This window comes from Hemitrygon akajei, chromosome 3, assembly GCF_048418815.1.
Source record: "Hemitrygon akajei chromosome 3, sHemAka1.3, whole genome shotgun sequence".
Taxonomy (NCBI): domain Eukaryota; kingdom Metazoa; phylum Chordata; class Chondrichthyes; order Myliobatiformes; family Dasyatidae; genus Hemitrygon; species Hemitrygon akajei.
In genome coordinates, this window is record NC_133126.1 from 77,662,676 (window position 1) to 77,684,162 (window position 21,487).

The window sequence follows — 21,487 nt, forward strand, 5'->3', positions numbered from 1 at the left end:
CAAAAGTAAACACATTAAATCCAAGAAACTATCACTCCAGTTGCTGGTCTAATCCTGTCAATATACTCTCGCTCTCTGACCCTCTCATTATCAAAAGTTAACCAATGACAGTGTTTACATGAAGCATTTAGAAGTGAAATGGAGAATTACAATTCTCTCCTTCTGTTCTCAACAGATATACATAGATACTCCGTACATATTAAATCTTTTTGTGAGCTTACAGTACAAGAGTTCAACAACCCTACATTTATGGATTATACTGAAGCTTAAGCATCCTGAAAAATACAGAATCTTCCTGGGAAAAATGGAATTACCAAACATCAAGTGATACTTGGCTGTTCTCCAGGCTGCTGCATACTTCACAGCAGTATCTCGTTTCCCATTCACTGAAAGAATCAATAAGGCTGCAGCAAACCGGAAAATTATCTCTATATGTTTCTCTCCCTACCTTCCCTGTTATTTCCTGCTGAGCTGACACCCCTTCCAACTGGTCTGACGGCCGGTTCCTAACCAAATGGTTCAACCACCACTCAACAGAAGATGAATTTTTGTGAACTTAATCAAAGCTATTCAACACGTCATCCCTTTCAGATACAAAGGTTAGATTGAGCCAACAACCAGTAGAAATTCAGAAGTATCTTCATTAGGCCAGCATGTTTCCTTCACTGTTGCCACCTAGCACCATCCATTCTATAGGCTCTGTGTAAGGCAGATGATGCACTGTACAAAATGAAGACAACTTGTTTTTTTTTCCATAATATTCATAAACTCCAGTTGTACTGAAGTGCTATTGAGCAATGAACCAACTTTGAATTATTCAGCACAACTTTGACCTGCTACTCAGTTTTAACTTGTTCCTTTACTTTTTTTTTCTTCTCTCTTGTGCGGTAACCTGGCTCTTTATACTATTAACCAGGTGGCTCCATAAACAATGGGATCACCAAGAAACTACAGTTATACGCGACATTCCCTATCCATTCCACTTTTATTTTGTCTCCACTTTATACACTGCATCATCTTCAACCATTCTGCAACTTAAAGCCAATATGCTTCCTGATTTCCCCAGTTCTCATTAAGGCCCTGAACTCTGAAATGTTTCACTCTCTACAGATCACCGCCGATCTGTTGAGTGTTCCCAGCATTTTCCAGTTTTATTTCATTTACCTGTTAAATGTGGTCACTGCATATTGTACAAAGCACAGGAACAAATCTGCATCCAAACAAACTCCCACTATCAGCAACTATATGATGATGAGTATATAATTAGTGCTTTTAGTGAAACCGATTCAAGGACAAATATTGGCCAGGATCCTGGGAATAACTCAAATGCCTTTCTTCAAAATCTTTTGATGGATTCTCTTATCTTCAGCCAAGAGCTGGTATTATTCCAGTACCAGCAGTGTGCAGCAATCCTTGAACGTCAGGGTGAGGAATGAAGAAATATGGATTGGAACAATTAACAAAAACATATGCATAATGATTTTGAAAAGATAAGATGATTTATGGGAAGCAAGGTCAAATTTTGTAGTGCTTGCTGGGTCGAATTATCTTCTACCGATATCTGCAACCTTAGTTGAACCATGAGTTTATTGCCAATAGGCAAAAGGACACAAGTAACTCAAGATGTTTCTCTGCTATCACTCAGCTGTGACTGCAAAACTGAAGAAATCACTCACAAAACATTTTCTTACCTGACCAATGGCCTGAGCTGGTGCCAGATCTATCTGTGCACGTTTCACTGACTGGTTTGAAGACAGTCTCCCAACCCCCAGTGGAGTAACGCCAGTTCTGGGATTCCAGGATGAGAGTGCGCTGTGTTCCGTATGCAATCATGAAACAGTAGACGACATGGTGAAGCTGACAGCCATAGCCACAACCCTTGTTGATATTACACACCAGCTTCTTGGCTTTACTGCAGTCCTTGGGATTCTGGGAATGGAAAAGGAAAAACAGTAATTTAACAGCTGGAATTCTGAATTAAACAAAGCAAAGCAGTGCAGATTTCTCTCCTCACACAGCAAGGTGAAGTGCCTTTCATAGGTTCAATATAATGTCATTATGAAAAAAAAATGCCAATCTCAGGAGCACTGGAGGACAAAAGTTTACAGAAGGAAACATAAGGCATGTGATCAAAAATGAATAATTCTTAACTGCTTTGTAAAATTTAAGCATACAAAAAATGTAAGGAACAAGCCTTATAGTCCTTTGAGGCTGCAATTCCATTATGGGTGTGTGCAGAATATGCCATTCAGTCACTAAACACATCAAGCAGATTTGTGCAGATGTATTATGTAGGGGTTTGACACGCCCTTCCAAAGGAAACAAAACTTCAAATTCCACACAGGTTTCTTCCATCAAGAACAATATATTCAATCTTACTTTCCTTCCCTGTTCCCTTACTCTCTGTTTCCCTTGCTGTGTAAAGTATTCCAGAATTGAATGAATAAAATTTAGGAGAAGAGAAAGAGGTGGAAAAATTTGAAGAGGAAACTGCAGACTTCATTTCCACAGCAGCTTAAGGCGGAACCAGCACTAATGGATCTGACAGAATTCAGTATATACAAGAGGCAGGAATTGGAAAGCAGAAAAGCACAACTCTCAAAGGGTCAGAGGTCTGGACAAAGTTAAATGAAGAGGAAGGGTTGAGATTTGAATGAGAGTAAAAGGTTCTGCACATTTTATTCATTACACTTAGACAAATCAGTCAAAACCTTTAATCATTAAAATAAACCTCATTGGAGATACAGTGGCACAGAGGTATCTGAAATCAGTTAGAAAAGTGGTATTTTATATATATACCATGAGCTCAAAGCTACAGAATTGGGTCTGGTTGCAGAAAGTAAGTCAGTGCTAGATTTAATATATGGTACACAGATATATATGTAACTTGAATCCTTCAAAATTGCACAATTCACTTGCTTTCTGTTATGCAACTCTCAATGAAGTGGAAGCTGAGTAACCAGGAAGGGGTTACTTCCAGTATTTTATAGAACACTTCTCAATGTGGTATTACGGATAAAAACTGCTTTTTACAGATATTGTTTGAAATATTAATAGTTCAATATACAACCAAAACATCAAGAGTAAAGAAACAGAGATTTTAAAAGGTGTTTTGTTTTTCTCATGTACAATGTCCGGTGTATGTTACTAAAAAGGGCTTCTTTGGTTTGTTACGAGTAGGAATGTTTCTTTGTCTGTTAAATGTTTCTCTCGCCGTTGTTTCACTTTAGAATGGCTGATATGGTAATTGTATTCATTTGTTAATCAATGGGGAATGTTATTATGTTTTGTGAGGCTGGGAACTTGGGGGAGGGGGTGAAGGGAGTCGGCAGGAGAGACGGACGAGGAAGGTGGATGGGCGCTGGACGGCTCGTAGGACCACCGGGTGGTCCCAGGGATGACGACGTGGCTGTCGGATGATTCGTTGATTGAGCTCCTACGATGTGCACTACACTGACTGAACTTTGATAAGTTGGCGCCTTTTGTTTTTTTCTTTCCTTGTATATATATATTGTATTGCCTAATACTTCTTTAGTTAATGTTAAATAATTCTATAAAGTGTATGTCATATCGGTATTTGGTGTGAAGTTGATAAGGTGAGCGGCGCGAGGCATAAACTCGATTCTCACAGCACCTGCGTGTACGGGAGGTGGGTTGGTGTGTGGCTGGATCTCCTTTTCCCCTAGACATATACCAGCCTGTTGGGTAAGTGTTACACTCAAATTAATCAACCAGGCATTCATGAGGATAAAATTAGGATGGATTGAACATAAGGAAGCAAGTGACACCCTTTGATGACTTTATTAACAGAAATGCTGCTGGTGACACCACAAACACGAGTAATTCTGCAGATGCTGGAAATCCAAAGCAACACTCACAAAATGCTGGAGGAACTCAGTAGGTCAGGCAACATCTATGGAAAAGAATAAACGGTCGGTGTCCTGGGCCGAGACCCTTTTTCAGGAGTATGAAAGATGAGGCCACCCTTAGTGTGGATGAGCAACACTTTATATTCCACCTTGGTACCCTCCAGCCTGATGGTGTGAGTGTCGATTTCTCCTTTTGGTGACCAAATTCCTACCTCTCCACCCTCCCATTCCACATTCTGACCTTTCACCTCTCACCTGCCCATTCCTTCCCCTTGGGTCTCCTCTTCCTTCCCTTTCTCCTATGGTCTACTCTCCTCTCCTATCAGATTCTTTCTTCTCTAGCCCCTGACCATTTCTACCCATCTGATTCACTTATCACCTTCCAGCTAGCCTCTTTTCCCTCCCCCTATCTTTTCATTTTGGTATCTTACCTTTTCCTTCTCCAACCCGAAGAAATGCCTCGGCCCGAAACATTGAATGTTTACTCTTTCCCATCAATTTTGCCTGACCTGCTGAGCTCCTGAGTGACACCACAAGCCCAAACAAGCAAAATATTAAGTAAATTGAAATATTTGGAAGAATAAAGCTGGTCAGACTTAAAAAAAAATGAATAAAGTAAAAACTCTTAATTTATAAAATCAAAATGAAAGAGCACTCGTCTTAAGGGCTTGATTTATCCATGTATTTGATTTAAAAAATAGTTTACCCCAAAACTAATAATTCCTGATTCTCAAATGGAGGAACTTTCTAAGAAAGTAACTATCAGCTTGACAATGGAATTAATGCTCATGGAGGTATTGAGGGCAAGGGTAAAATGTGCCATTTTACCTTCCATTGATGATATATAGGACCTGGTTTTCCAATCCTTTGAAGTCATTAGATTGTAAAGTTAATCACCAAGTTATTAGTTTCCTACCAGAATACAGAATTCATTAAATGTTTTCCCCCTTATCGTTCACCTTAAGTCTGTTCCTGAGGTCAGTTCCAACAGATTTTAAACATTCCTATTGTTAAAAGTAGCAAATCCCTCTTCTTGCTAACCTTGAGTCATGTTGCATGTGCTGCAAGTGTCATTAACAAATAAAGATAGGCCCTACGTCTCCAAAGCAGAGAATAAATTCTGTTTGTTGCCATTGGATTAATTATCCTCCAACTTCTTCCTCTGCTTGACCCAAACAATACACTGGTCTCGTCTCCTCACATACATTAAAGGAGTTACAGAGTTACTCCAAAACAAAAACAAACTTTTCAGTACACTTTCTATTAGTCTTTCACTTGTCAAAATGTGTTGATACAACAAGGCACAGTTTAACTAATTCAGCTACAGAACATCAGTGACATTAGGTTCTACATCATTGTACCCGCATAAATCACCATGCACAACAGCACCGATCTGGTTAGATCGGGCTTCAGGAGGGAACGTCTGATATTCCGTTGGTCCGTTTCTTGGTGAACAGTGAAACGAATGAAGCTATGGACACAAAAGTTATTTCATTTAAGGAGCTGGATTAGAAGGAACAACTTCTGGGCTCAACAAACACTGTATTGGATCATTTTGCATAAATGTTCTCATTCATTTCTTTTCAAGGAAACAATTGAAGTTTTGACAAACACAGAAAGATGACCACTATTAAGCAATAGTTAAAAAGGCATTCTGTACATTCACTTATTGAACTGCTGACAAGAGTAAGACTTGTGTGTGTGTGTATATATATATATATATATATATATATATATATATATATATATATATAGTAGTTTTCCAAGCCTCAGGGTATTAAACATCTAGTGATCATAATTCTAGAAGTTTCAAGATAACTATGGAGAAGGAGAGGTCTTGTTGAGATTCTGCTTTGGAGAATTGTCAATTTTGTCGGCATCAGAAATGATCTGCTAGATGTAGATTGGGACAAGTTGCTTCCTGGCAAAGGGATGCCATCAAAAGTGAAATATTGAGGCTAACAGATTTAGGAAACTTTGGTTTTTGAGGGGTACTGAGGCCTGATTAAGAAGAAGGAGGTTCATAGCAAGTTTAGGGCAACAAGGAAAAAAGGGGCATTTGAGGAGAAAAGACATGAAAGAGAACACTTAGAGGGACAAAAGAAGGCAAAGGTTGTTCTGGCAGACAAGGTGAAGGAGAATTTCAAAGGGTCTCTGCAGATATATTAAGAGCAAAAGGATAGCAAAGGACAAAATGCATTCGCTTGAAGATTAATGTAGTCATCTAGCATTGGAGCTGAAACAGGTGGAGAATATCTTAAACAGATTTTTTTTGCATCTGTATTTACTTGGGAAATGGACAGAGAGACTATAGAACTGAAGCAAAACAGCAGCAATGTTATGACTATATCCAGATTACAGAAGAGAAAGTGCCTGCTCTTTTGAGGCAATTATGATGGATAGGTGTTCCCTCGGACCATGTTGGAGGCTAGTACAGAAATTGCAGGGACCCTTACAGTCCTTAACCATGGATGAAGAGCTGGAGGACTACAAGACAGCTAATGTTGTTCTCTTGTTCAAGAAAGACTCCAACAAAAAGGTGGGAAATTATAGGGCAGTGAGCCTAATGTCAGTAAGTAGGTGAGTTATTGGAAGGTATTCTAAGGGACAAGATACATAAATATTTTGATAGACACAGCCTAAGTAAGGATAGTCAACACTGTTTTATGCATGGTAGCTCACGTCTAACAAAACTTGAGTTTTTTGAGGAGGTCACTGGGAAAGTCGATGAAGGAAATCCTGTGGATGTTGTCTGCATGGATCTTAGCAAGGCCTTTGACAAGTACCTACATGGCAAGCTGGTCAAGAAGGTTCAGTTGCTTGGCATTCAGGATGAAGTAGTAAATTAGGCTCAATATTGGTCTAGGAAGAAAAGGTAGTAGATGACTCTCTCTGAATGGAGTCCTGTGACTAGTGATGTGCCACAGGGATTGATGCTGGGTCCATTGTTGTTTGTCATCAATATCAATGATTTGGATAATAACATGATAAACTGGATCAGCAAATTTGTGGATGACACCAAGATTGGGGGACAGCAATGAAGACCATCAAAGCTTGGACTAGCTGGAAAAATGGGCTGAAAAATAACAGATGGGATTTAATGCAGACAAGTGAGAGGTGTGGTACTTTTGGAGGACGAACCAGGATAGGACATACACAATGAACAATAGGGCACCTTTATCACATCTCCTACGTTCCAGGGAAAAACATCCTACAAGTATGGTAGAACAAAGGGATCTGGGAATACAGATCCATAATTTCTTGAAAGTGAAGTCACAGTTGATGGGGTCATAAAGAGAACTTATAGCACATTTTGTTGTGGTTCAGTCGTTCAGTCAAGTCTGACCCTTTCAGACCTCATGGACCATAGGGTCCACAGGGTTTTCATGGCAAAATATGGAAGTAGATTGGCAGGCTTTTCTTCCACGCGGATACTGCTGTTCCCAGGTTGAACTCTGGACCATCTGCCTTGAAGTCCATTGCTGATGCCACACCACCACCAACCGGCCCTATAGCACATTGGCCTTCATAAATCAGAGTATTGAGTACAGGAATTAAGATTTTTTATTGAAGTTGTACAAGACTTTGGCGAAGTTGCATTTGGAGTACTGTGTGCAGTTCAGGTCACCTACCTACAGGAAATAAATCAATAATATTGAAAGAGGACAAAGAAAATGTACAAGGATGTTGCCTGGACTTGAGGACCTGACTTATAGGAAATGGTTGAATAGGTTAGGATGTTTTGCCCTGGAGGGTAGGAGATGTGATAGAGATATACAGAATTATGAAGGGTATAGATAGGGTAAATGCAAGAAGACTTTTTCCACTGAGGTTGGATGAGACTAGAACTAGAGGTCATAGGTTAAGGGTGAAAAGTGAAATCAAGTCTGCTGCGAGCGTGGAATGAACTGGCAGTAACAGTGGTGAATGTGGGTTAGATTGCAATATTTAAGAAGCTTGGATAAGTGCATGGATGAGAGGAGTATAGTTCACGGACAAGTTGATGGGATTCAGAATAATAGTTTAGTACGGACCAGATGGGCTGAAGTTTCTGTGCTGTAGTACTCATGTCTCTGAAGAGCTTAATAGCCAGTGAAGCACTTTTGAAATACTAAATATCTGTATGACTGGCATAATAAATGGAAAGTGGCAGCCAATTTTTGCACAGCAAATACCCACTAAAATTAACCTGGTAATGATGGTAGCATCTGACATTTTTCTTTGAAAAAAAATAGGCTGAGGAATAATTATTGGCCAGAATAACTGCACATATCTTCAAAATTGTGTTGTGGGATCACAGGCCATTTGAAAGAGTAAATGAAGTATAAAAATCCCCATCTGAAAGCCAGCGCCTCTGGAGCATCAGTGAAAGTTGGTGGATTCAAATCCCTTGATTCGAGTTGACTTCACAAGTTTCTGACCTAAGCAAAAGGGGATACCACTGAGCCAAGCAAGTTCAAATACTGCTTTCAGAAACAGTGCACATGATTTCATTTTCTCATAAAGGGGCTCTCCGGGTCATGATTAACCTGACTTACAGAAAACTGACTTTATATAAACCTTCCCATATAATTTGAAAACATTTTTCAAGGGAAAACTAATAATGAAATGCTTCATGGTATTTACTAATATCTGAATACAGTATATATTCTAATAATCTGATGGAAGTTATGACTAGGAGATTTGGGTATATGATATGGGTTACAACAGAAAACATGTTTCTGATTTATGGTGAAAATGGGTTACAGACAGCTCCTAGGAACAAAATCTTTACATAGGCAAAGTAGTGTCTGTATTTCCTTATGACAAAGGAGGAGGCCAATCTATCTACAGTCGGCCCTCCTTATCCGCAAGTTCTGCATGCGTGAATTCAACCAACCGCAAATCGCGAAAACCCGGAAGTGCTCTTCCAGCATCTGTTGTTTGAGCATGTACAGGATTTTTTTCCTTGTCATTATTCCCTAAACAATGCAGTATAACAACTAGTTTACATAGCATTTACATTGTATTAGGTATTATAAGTAATCTAGAGATGATTTAAAGTATACGGGAGGATGTGTGTGGGTTATCGTGGATTCGGATTAAAAAAATCGGAAGTTCTCTTACTAAGTAAGTCAGAACAGGTACATCTGGTATTATTCAGCGTCAGTTAGTCAAACATTTGTCTTAGTATATAGTATATATTTTACATTTCTATGCATATAAAATGCTTAAGAACGTATGTTTCAGTGCCAGGCTAGGGAACGGAAGATCCCGAGTTCGATCCAGTGACAGACCACTTCCGAGCGCGCTCTCCTTCCGTGCCTGTTTGATGTGGAGGATCAAAAACCCAAAACCCCCAAACCCAATAATTAAACCACTGTGCTGCTTAGTAATAACTGTAGCTTTCATCAGGGCAGGGCCTTTCTCACTTTATCCTTTTGTTCGCTTTTATCCTTTTATCACTTTATCCGATTGTTCCGATCGTTGACCGACTGTAGCCTAACGCTTTTCCAATGACTGATGGCGTTTCACCTTTTTCCAATCACTTTATTTTCAATCGGTATTGTGATTATTTTCGTGAACGGAAACACTGCAGATTCAGAGCTCCGCTGCCGGGTCCCAATGTCCACCGCACTGAGACAGGTTAAATAAGGGCCGGGGTTCCACTGGGTCCTAAGATCCACCGCATTGAGACAGGTTGAATAAGGGACTTGAGCATCCACGTTTTTTGGTATCTGCGAGGGGTCCTGGAACCAATTCCTCGCGGATAAGGAGGGCCGATTGTATTTTGTGTGCCGGTTTTCGGAACAATCCACTTCCCCCATTTCTTTCCCTGTAACCTACTCTCCCACACATTTAATAATCCCAATTTTCCTATCATTCTTCAACACTAGGAGTAATTTACACTAGCCAATTAACCCAATATCCTTGTCTATGGGACAGAAAAAAGCCGACTATCTGGAGGAAATTCTTACAATGACAGGTACTGTAGAACATGCAAACTCCACAGACAGTACCAGAGGGTACAATTGAACCAGGGTCTCTATACTACTTATAAAATGTGGATATTACATACTAGACCAGGGTTGATTGCCCTCTGCTAATTGACCTGGGGAAGGTGCTACTTAGCTAATTTTTCTGAACCAACATGGTCCCGGGTGAAGGAATGCACTCCTGCTGCATTGTGGAAAAGTTACTGAATTACTATTCAGAGGCTGGGTCCAGTAATTATGAATTACAAGTTCCAATCCCCCATGCAATGACAATTTGGATAATTAAATAAACCAAAATGAAACAAAAGCTGGTTTTTAATTATAATCACCAATCACTATTGGACTGTGACTAAAAACCCAGCTAATTCATTGACACACTCTGGGAAAGGAAGCCATATTTCCTCCTGTGTTATGTGTGTGTTGCTTTTGATTTCCAGGATCTGTAGACTTTCTCAAGTTTCTTATTCAGTTTGGCCCATATGAAACTTCCCTGTTACTCTCACTGCCCTCTGAAACAGACAGTTTGACATGGACAATAAAAAGCACGTATCAGAGGATTTACACCCAGAGGATATGAAGTTGTTCCATGTCACAGTGGAGGAACCCTGCAGATGATGTCATTGTTGTGTCTTTGTCCTTCCTGGTGATAGATGTGGGTTTAGAGGATTGCTGTTGATGAAGTCTTGCTGAGCAACTTCTGTAGGTGGTGAGCATTACAGTCAGAGTGCTGGCAGTGGAGGGATTAGAAGTTCAGAAAATGGATGGAGTTCCAGTCAGTGGGATGCTTTATCCTGGACAAATTCAAAGCTGAACATTGATCCAACTGTACATTATGACAACAAGCGAATATTCCATCACACTCCTTGCATGTACCGTGTAGAAGGTGGAAAAGATCCGCTCAGTCAGGTGAAATGCTTAGAGCAGGAAACTTGGCCTTTAGCATATTCCTGTTGTCACAGTATTTATGTGGTTGTTCTAGGTGAATTCTTGTGAATGGCGGTCATGCAGATGACGGGGGTTTAAAACATTGTATGGTGATGAAGGACAGGTAGTCTGACTTTCACTTAGTGGAGATGGTCAATGCCTGCCACGTATAATTTGAATACTACTTGTCACATATCAATTCATAACTCAAAGAACACTTGGAATGCTTCATTTTCTGAGGACTTGTGAATGGAATTAAATATAATTGTGCCATAGTCACAGAGCAATATAGCAAGGATCTGAACCCTACACCTCAGTCAGTACACAGTGCTCGCCAAGCTCATCCCAACTCCCTGCATTTGGCCCATACCCTCTAAGCCTTGCCACTTCATGTACCTATCCAAGTGGTTCTTAAATGATGCTGTTGTACCTACTTCAGCTACTTCCTCTGGCAGCTCATTGCATCGATCCTCTATCTGAACAAGTTGCTCCCTGAGATCCCTTTGAAATTTCTCCATCACTACCTAAACTTATGGCCTTTAGTTCTGCACTGTCTACTCTGGGGAAAAGTTCTACCATCCACCCTATCTATGCCTCTCATAATAAGAATGAAGACAAACATCCACCTTCCCTAAACACGTGCGCGCAAGCACACACACACGCACGCACGCACACAAAGCTGCACTTTACCAATAAATACCTCTTTACTTTTTCCCTCCATCTGATTGTCTGCCAAGTGCAATTCTGCGCGATAGCAGAAATGGAGGCAGGCACCAAGACACCTGCAAGCTTAATTTGCTTCAAAGGCCAGTTTAATCTGCATGTATCTGGGATGATATGCAAAGATTCCTCGCTATAAACCCAGTGTACAGCTTCAAAATTACTTTAGTCAGCCTTCAGTGGCTCTTATTAACTAATTTTTTTTTACAAGTCCTATTCACTAAACATTGACTTTCCATTCTGCAGCAGAGCAAACAGTTGCACAGCCCTTGGGTATTTGATGTTATACAGTGATGGAGATTAAATGCGTAAAAACATGAAGCTACAATGTAATTTCACTCCTTCAATGAGTACTGCTTTTTTTTGATGACATGAAGTTCATCGTTGGATAATGGAGTAATTTAGAATGTGTGCAAAGACGAAGGATTGCATCTAAATCTTCTCCTTCGATGAGGCATATTGCTTATTATATTTATACATAAAATTCAATAATAAAGTTTTCAGCCACTTTTTCAAAGGGGCATAAAGTCTTGCAGAAGCTTTCTGTACTTGGCAAAGCCCATTTCTCTTGAACAGATCTTGTAGCATCTCAGTTGCTAAGGAAAGGCCTTTTGGTTAAAGAATAAGGTGCAAGGAAGAGCGAGGCACTTGTTGGTTTAGCAGGAGATGCGAGTGCTGTGGGGGACCTATGTGCCAGTAAGATGGCAGGCGTGCGGCAACAAGATGGGACCAGGTAACGGGACGCAACATCTTGTGGGGGGAAATTTGGTGAGCTGAACCCCAGTGCATCTAGTTCCCGATCCAGTCAGACTACGATGTCCTGCGAAGCCCAGCGAACCTTTACTGCTGGGTCAAGGCCAAAACACCAGCATGCTCCCAGTGCGGAGAGAAGGGGACACTAGAGCATATTCTTAGCAGCTGCCCAAAAGCCCTGGGGGTGGGGCGTTATCATTGGTGCCATGACCAGATGTTGAAGACAGTGGAAGACACCTTGTGCGCAGCCATCACCCAGAAAAGCAAGGCAGGGGAGAAGGTTCAAACCTAATCCAAGGAGCCTGCCGGCCTTCTAGCAACAGCAAAAACTGGCAATTGAGGGTCGACCCAAGGGAAATAGCTCAGATTCTCTAAGCACATCTCCTTGACCATGCTCAGGCCAGACATGGTGCTGCTGTCAGTCATCTAGACAGGTGGTCATGTTGGAGCTGACCGTTCCCTGCAAGACCAGATGGAGGAGGCCCATGAAAGAAAAAAGACAAGGTATCAAGACTTGGTGAAGGAGTGCTGCAGCAAAGGGTGGCAGGCACATTGTATGCCCATAGAGGTGGGCTGCAGAGGGCTTGCTGGTCAATCCCTCTGCCAAGCCTACAGCTGGATGGGCATCTCAGGAGCCCAGAAGAGGAAAGCCATCAGGAACACCGAAGAGGTAGTAGAGTGAGCCATGAGATGGCTGTGGATCAGAGGAGTGATCCATGGCAGAATGGTACTCAGATATGCTGGGATGCCCTGGTAAGGGTGTCTGATGTTGAAAGACACGAAACACCCTGTGAACCAAAGTTACACCACTCTGATGATGTGGCCGAGTGCATCGCAAGATGTATCATTCTATCAGATGGAAAAAAGGCTTTCTGCAGACTTTCAAATTAGTGGTGTCTTTGAGCTGGCATGATATTCATTGCCAGTTACTAGAGCTCTCTGAGCATGTAATAAGAAGCTACTCTCCAGCACTGTAGTTGATTAAAATTTTTAGCCCTCTAGAAAATTAATTTCATCAGAACTTGCAAAACAAAAACCTTTTGTAATTTTGCGCTATCCATCTCTAATATCACATTGGGGTAAAAGGAAACACTGTAAAATGTATGTTGCTTCACAGTTATGAGAGTGACACATCCACTTCAAGGTTTGATGTGTGGTGCATTCATAGATGCTTTTCTGCACACCCCTGCTGTAACGCGTAGTTATTTGAGGTTACTGTTGCCTTCCTGTTAGTTTGAAGCAGTCTGGCCATTCTCTTCTGACCTCTCTCATTGGCAAGGAGTTTTTGCCCAAAGACCTGCCACTCACTGGATGTTTTTTTTTCTTGCACCATTCTCTGAAAAACCCTAGAGAGCATCTGTGTGAAACTCTCAGGACATCTGCAGGTTCTGAGACACTCAAGCCACCCCATCTGGCACTAACAATCCGTCTATGGCCAAAGTCACTTACAGCACACTTTTTCCCCATTCTGAAATTTGGTTTGAACAACAACTGAACCTCTTGACCATGTCTGCATGCTTTTATGACTTGAATTGCTGCCATATAATTGACTGATTAGATATTTGCATTAACGAACAAATGCACAGGTATACCTAATAAAATAGCCACTGATAGTATATGTGGTTCTTTCTTTTAAGAATTCAGTTTTTGCCCATTGAGTCCACTAGTAATATGGACCTTCGCCACCAACATTTGGTTTCCATATAACCATATAACAATTACAGCACAGAAACAGGCCATCTTGGCCCTTCTAGTCCATGCCGAACACTTACTCTCACCTAGTCCCACCTACTTGCACTCAGTCCATAACCCTCCATTCCTTTCCTGTCCATATACCTATCCAATTTTACTTTAAATGACAAAATCAAATCTGCCTCTACCACTTCTACTGGAAGCTCATTCCACACAGCTACCACTCTCTGAGTAAAGAAATTCCCCCTCGTGTTACCCCTAAACTTGTACCCCTTAACTCTCAACTCATGACCTCTTGTTTGAAACTCCCCTACTCTCAATTAAAAAAACCTATCCATGTCAACTCTATCTATCCCCCTCATAATTTTAAATACCTCTATCAAGTCCCCCCTCAACCTTCTACGCTCCAAAGAATAAAGACCTAACTTGTTCAACCTTTCTCTGTAACTTAGGTGCTGAAACCCAGGTAACATTCTAGTAAATCTCCTCTACTCTCTCTAATTTGTTGACATATTTCCTATAATTCAGTGACCAGAATGTTACACAATACTCCAAATTTGGCCTCACCAATGCCTTGTACAATTTTAACATTACATCCCAACTCCTATACTCAATGCTCTGATTTATAAAGGCCAACATACCAAAAGCTTTCTTCACCACCCTTTCCACATGAGATTCCACCTTCAGGGAACTATGCGCAATTATTCCTAGATCACTCTGTTCTACTGAAACCGAAAAAAAGTACCGTAGATTCCGTACTACAGAGCGCACCTGATTAAAAGCCGCAGGCTCTAATTTTAGAAAGAAAATCAATTTTGTACTTGTACAAGCCGCACCGGATTTTAAGCCGCAGGTGTCCCACGTTGTAATATGAGATATTTACACAGAAAGATATTACACGTGAGGATTTTTTAACTTTTAATTAAATCCGTATGGTAACATAAACAAATACATATTGCAAATGCTTTTTTTCGAACCGTGCCTGTAACACGGTTACTTTTAAATATACATACATATCGGTAACACACAAATTATGTTGCGTATACTTTTTTACTGAACAGTGCACGAACAACATTCCAATATCTCCTAACGACTGGTAAAAAATATATATACTGCAGCCTACCAGGAAAAGTTATTGATCGCCTTTAACTTAAAAGCTGCATCATATGCTTTGCAGCGTTCTCGCGCGGGTCTAATGCGCTCGCCCCCTCCTTTCCGTTTATCGCAAACCGGTATTTTCCCACAAGACGCGGCGAAACCGGATGTGACGTCATAGCATTCCGGGATGTAGTACAGAAAACAAATATACTTAAAACACTTCTAACTTTAACTAGAAAATACTAACAAATGAATTACTAAGCGAAAATATTATAAACTAAATAACTGCCATAAAGGCAGCACAATGCTTTTCTTCGAGTGTTTTCCATGTTGATGAGGGTGAGTACAAATGACTGATTTACAATAATTTAATTGTGAAAGTGCGCTTGATTTATCGTACAATTTCATTGGACCTCTGTGAACTACTCATCAATTTTATTGGTCTACTGTTACGAGGCAAAATGTTTTTGGCGGCATGAAAAAAAACCATGCATTAGCCGCACCGTAGTAAAGGCCGCAGTGTTCAAAGCTGTTCAAAGCGTGGGAAAAAAGTAGCGGCTTATAATCCGGAATCTACGGTAGTTACTTCTGGGACGTTGACCCTATTAACAGACATCCAATTCTGGATGGTTTGTGACTTAAAGTTGGAGATGCGCATATGAGATGGACAGTTTTGTCTTGAATGGTGTATAGCTCGCTTAATATTGCCGAGGCTGCATTCATTCCATCAAATGAAATGCACTCCATCATAGTGAGTTCTGCCGTGTGGATGCTGAAAAGTAGTTAGGCTTCATGAGGTAAATCAGATGCAAAAGCCCAAACTCTGATCTGCTCTAGAGCCAATGACATTTATTTCTTTGAAATATCTGAGGCCCAGTGATTGGTGACTTGAAGCATGGTGATGAAGGGGAATTCAGCAATGGTACTGCCACTGAATGTCACATCAATGTTCAAAGTCCAGTAACATAGCAGACTTTACTTGCTGCTTATTAATTCAAGCTTGGTTCAGCTTATGTTATTCCAGCAAACATGTCAATTTTTCTATAATTGCCTTTAAAGAGATAAAGGGGGCAGAGGTTTTATATACTGTTAATAGCAGAATTTTAAAGGCACTTGAGTCAATCCAAATGTTGTTTTGTTGCAATACAATAAGTCTTAAGTGTTTGTTCAGTGGGTGAATTAACAGTTCAGCAGAACTAAGCATCACACAGACAAACATAAGTTCACAGTCTTGGTGCATTGTGGTAATTAACGGTGGAATAAAGGATCAGAAAAAAACAGATATCATAAATAGGGAAAATAAATTCCACCTTGTGCAATGGGCCTGCAGCTAAATTAAATCAGGACCTCTGCTCTGTAATCTGAAATTTATAAAACCATATTTGTTTTTAATGGGATACATCAGAAGAGAAAACACTCACAGTGTCACAAGTCCTGAAACATAGACAATTCCTCTCTCCCATGGATGCTGCCTGACCCACAGAGCTCATCCAATGGATTTTTTAAAAATCGCTATCGCTATAATATGTCAGTTGATGAAATGAAACCCCTGCTCCAAGAGACCACTGAATTGTCAGGGACATTAACCCTTGTGGTTAATTGACTGAGAGGTAGAATGATTACACTTGAACTAATTCAGCAAAGCTCTGGAAAGCCAGATGAATATTGTATCATTCAGCCCACATTGCACAGATGGCATTTCTAGTATGTCTGCAGGGTGAAAACTATGGGGGTTCTAAACATTCTGATCATCTGACACTGTGCAAATCCTTTCAGTTTCATATTGATGAGGTTTTCATCCAGTCTTATCTAAAGGCCTTTCCAACTGAGCAATAACCTCTCTTGCTGATCCCCCTACCGTGTGTGGAAAATGCTATTCTCATTTCTAGTTTTACTTAAGTAATTTCCAATTGCTAGTCCTCATCTACATAGAATTATCAAATTGACGGTATTTTGAGTACCAGTTGACTGGTACAACTCAGAAAGTGCAGGAAACCTGATAGCTTTACTGTAGAGCTGAGTTTGTGTAGCTTGCAAAAGATGGAGGGAAAAGATCCAAGTGGAGGTCAATTTTTGTCAAAGTTGGAGGATTAATAATTCCCTTGCTGGCTTCTCAAATATTATTGAAGATTTTACCGTGTGGGGTGTCTGAAATGTTCTTCAGTGATTACACAAGAAGAATGGATGGGGCTTTGTGGTGTTAAGTGAATGCAAACCTGAATGGCAGAGTTGAAGGAAAATTTGATAAGATTCTTTGGGTAAGGCAAGCAGAAAAAGCCAAAATCCAAGGGATTGTAATAAGTTTGTCCCAAAATGGGGGAAAGAGTCTAATGGCCAATGGTCAGTTTTCTTTAAATGACTGGAGAGCTTTTATCAGTAGTATTCCACAGAGCTCAGCACTGGTTCCTTGCTTTTAGTAAGAATGCATTCATGACTTGGACTTTGACATAGGGAACATAATAAAGAAATTTGCAAAAATTAGAAAAAAATCTGTTGACAGTCAAGAGGGGAGCTTCAGACTGCAGGGAAACTAAGATGGTTTGGTTAGGTGAGAGAAACAAGGCAAAAAGCACCTAATCCCGAGAAATGGCTCTAAAAAATCTGAGGAGGTGCAACAAGGCAGGGGAATACACAATAACTGGAACAACATTAGATGGTGTGAAGAAACAGATGGTCCTTAGAATATAAATCCACATATCAGTTGAGGGAAAAATATTTAAAAAACAGGGAGATTATGTGAGCACACAAGACGTAGCCTGTGAAACGGGTTACAGTTCTGGTCACAATACAAAAAAGATAGAACTGTGCTGGAAAGGGTGGAGATGAGGGTTGTGAGGATGTTATAGAGTCACAGAACACTACAGCACAGAAACAGGCACTTTGGCCCATCTAGTCTATGCCAAATAATTAATCTGCCCTGTTCCTTTGACCTGTACCCAGACAATAGCCCTGAATACCCCTGCCATCCATGTACCTATACAAATTACACTTAAATGTTGAAATTGACCCCCCATTCACCACTTGTGCTGGCTGTTCATTCCACACTCTCACCGCCTTCTCAGTGAAGTTTCCCTTAAATATTCTAGCTTTAGTCTCACCAATCCTCAGTGGAAAAGGCCTGCTTGTATGTACCCTCTCTATATCCCTTATAATTTTGTGTAACTCTAAAAAAAAATCATCCCTCATTCTTCTACATTCTAGGAAATAAAGTGCTAACCTTTTCCTATAACCCAGGTCCTCAGGTCTCAGCAATACGTTTGTAAATTTTCTCAGTTCTTTCAATCTTAATTTACAATTTTCCTGCAGGTAGGTAAATTACAGGACCAAAACTTGATACTATCCTCCAAATTAGGTCTTCCCAATGTCTTATACAATTTCAATATATAGTGCCTATAAAAAGTATTCACCTCCCCCCCCCAAAAGTTTTCATGTTTTATTGTTTTACAACATTATATCACAGTGGATTTAACTTGGCTTTTTTGACACTGATCAACAGAAAAAGGGTCTTTCGTGTCAAAGTGAGAACAGATCTCTACAAAGTGATCTAAATTAATTATGAATATAAAACACAAAATAATTGATTGCATAAGTATTCACCTCCTTTAATATGACACACCAAATCATCACTGGTGCAGCCAATTGGTTTTAGAAGTCACATAATTGGTTAAATGGTGATCACCGTGTGCAGTCAAGCTGTTTCAATTGATTGTAGTAAAAAAATTCACCTGTAGCTGGAAGGTGAAAACTACACCATGAAGACAAAAGAACACTCCAGGCAACTCTGTGAAAAGGTTATTGAAAAGCACAAGTCAGGAGATGGATACAAGAAAATTTCTAAGTTACTGAAAATCCATTGGAATTCAGTTAAATCAGTCAAGAAATGTAAAGGTTATGACATAGCCCTTAAATCTGCCTAGAGCAGGCCATCCTCAAGAACTGATTGATAGTGCAAGAAGGGTTCTAGTGAGGGAGGTCACCAAGAGACCTATGACAACTCTGGAGGATTTACAAGCTTCAGTGGCTGAGATGGGAGAGACTGTGCATACAACAACTGTTGCCCGGGTGCTTCACCAGTCACAGCTTTATGGGAGAGTGGCAAAGAGAAAGCCACAGGAAAATAATCACATGAAATCTCTGCTAGAGTTTGCCAGAAGGCTCTGAAGTCAGCTAGAAGAAGGTTCTATGGTTTGATGAAACCAAAATTGAGCTTCTTGGTCATCAGACTAAACGCTATTTTTGGCATAAGCCAAACACTGCACATCATCGAAAACACACCATCCCTACCATGAAACATGGTGGTGGTTGCATCATGCTGTGGGGATACTTCACTGCAGCAGGCCCCGGAAGGCTTGTGAAGGTAGAGGGTAAAATGAATTCAGCAAAATACAGGGAAATCCCGGAGGAAAACCTGATGAAGTCTGCAAGAGAACTGCTACTTGTGAGAAGATTTGTTTTCCAGCAAGACAATGACCCCAAGCGTAAAGCCAAAGCTACATAGGAATGGCTTAAAAAAACAAAGTTAATGTCCTGGAGCGGCCAAGTCAGAGTGCGGCTGGACTTGAAAAGGGCTGTTCACTCATGACCCCTATGCAATCTGAAAGAGCTTGAGCAGCTTTGTAAAGAAGAATGGGGAAAATTGCAGTGTCCAGATGTGCAAAGCTGATACAGCCGTATGCACGGAGACTCACTTTTGAAGGCCTCACACTTACTAAGTACACCTTTGCCGGAAAACAACTTGTCCCAATCCACTCTTGACAGATCCTTTCATCAAAATTGGCCTTTCTCCAATTTAGAATCTCAAACCAAGGATCAGACCTGTCCTTCTCCATAATTACCTTGATATTAACGGGATTATGATCATTAGTTGCAAAGTGTTCCTCTACACAAACTTCTATCACCTGTCCTGTCTCATTCCCTAATAGGTGATCTAGTATCGCACTCCTCCATTTGGAAAACTTGAAACTATGTGGAAAGATTCAATAAGCTTTGTATGGTTTCTTTTGGAACTGTCGCTGTGGGGAGCATTAACTCAAGAGTATATTATGGGGACTTACATGAAGTAAACTTATGGGTGAGGTAAAAAAAAACAAAGAACAGATGAGGTCATTGTGGGAGGATCAGGGAGATGATGAAATTGTCCTCAGGCAGATGGTGGCAATCATCTGGAATGCTGTCTGAACGTGTAAAGAAGAAGCAACTCTCTTCACACATAAGAAATGCTGATGTGCTTTGAAATGTGAGTTGGAAACAGGACTAAAAGAAAATTGGGGAAGTGTCTTCTAGTGAAGAGGTCACTGCTCAGCATATTCTGAAAGAAGATCGGTGCAGATAAAAATTAGCGAGTTTCCGTTGCAATAGATGTAGATGACTATCAGTTCAGTCAGGCCGAGGAAGATTTCAATGCAGATTGCCTAGGTTGACGCTCAAGCAAAAAATGAAAGATCTGTTGTCATGTCCTGGTGTGGGAGAGCTCTTAGTAGATTAGACGTTCTTGAGGAAAAACAGGAGATATGGGTAAAGCCAGCATTCTTTGGTTTTATTTCATATTTCTGCATTTGCAGCTTGTTAATTTTCATTTGTTGGAAAATTGATAGCAAGTACTAGATAATAAAAGATTCAAGATAAAAGGGACAGGAGCAGGATGGACCCAACTGTTCATGGAGACTTCTTAAAGAGTCTGCAGATATATTCAGGGTTAGAGGTTGAGTACATGCATGGTCAAAGATTAAGGAAGATAGACACTGGGATAAAAGAAGACTGTTCCCTGAAATCAGCAGTCCTGTCTTCAGCAGGAGCTTTGATAAAGGTGGAGGAGTGGTAGCCAAGAGAACACACTGCTCTGTTTTCCTTCTTGAAGGCACTGACGGAGAGATGAGGTGAGGCAATGTTGATCAAGCTATTATGTTTCCTCCATTAATTTACTAATAAAAATCTACACCAGCTGCTTCAACATAAACATACCTTTCAGTACTCTCAAGACCTGATTACTATTTCAATCCATCTTTGTTTTCTCAAAGTCCAGTTCAGTGTGAAGTATCATTTCTAATAGCTTCAAGCTACCATAACTAGATAGATAGATAGATACTTTATTCATCCCCATGGGGAAATTCAACTTTTTTCCAATGTCCCATACACTTGTTGTAGCAAAACTAATTACATACAATACTTAACTCAGTAAAAAATATGATATGCATCTAAATCACTATCTCAAAAAGCATTAATAATAGCTTTTAAAAAGTTCTTAAGTCCTGGCGGTAGAATTGTAAAGCCTAATGGCATTGGGGAGTATTGACCTCTTCATCCTGTCTGAGGAGCATTGCATCGATAGTAATCTGTCGCTGAAACTGCTTCTCTGTCTCTGGATGGTGCTATGTAGAGGATGTTCAGAGTTATCCATAATTGACCGTAGCCTACTCAGCGCCCTTCGCTCAGCTACCGATGTTAAACTCTCCAGTA

The 21,487-nt window shown here is 40.4% G+C and overlaps 1 protein-coding gene across 12 annotated transcripts in view; it reads right to left on the minus strand.

The window, feature by feature from the left end:
* Nucleotides 1-21,487, minus strand: part of LOC140725132 (alpha-(1,6)-fucosyltransferase) — an 839,166-nt gene that overhangs the window by 89,187 nt on the left and 728,492 nt on the right. For all 12 annotated transcript variants that reach the window (XM_073040191.1, XM_073040188.1, XM_073040189.1 and 9 more), the window contains one exon: nucleotides 1,692-1,929. In XM_073040191.1, coding sequence (XP_072896292.1) covers nucleotides 1,692-1,929 — 238 coding nt within the window. The remainder of the gene's footprint in view (nucleotides 1-1,691; nucleotides 1,930-21,487) is intronic.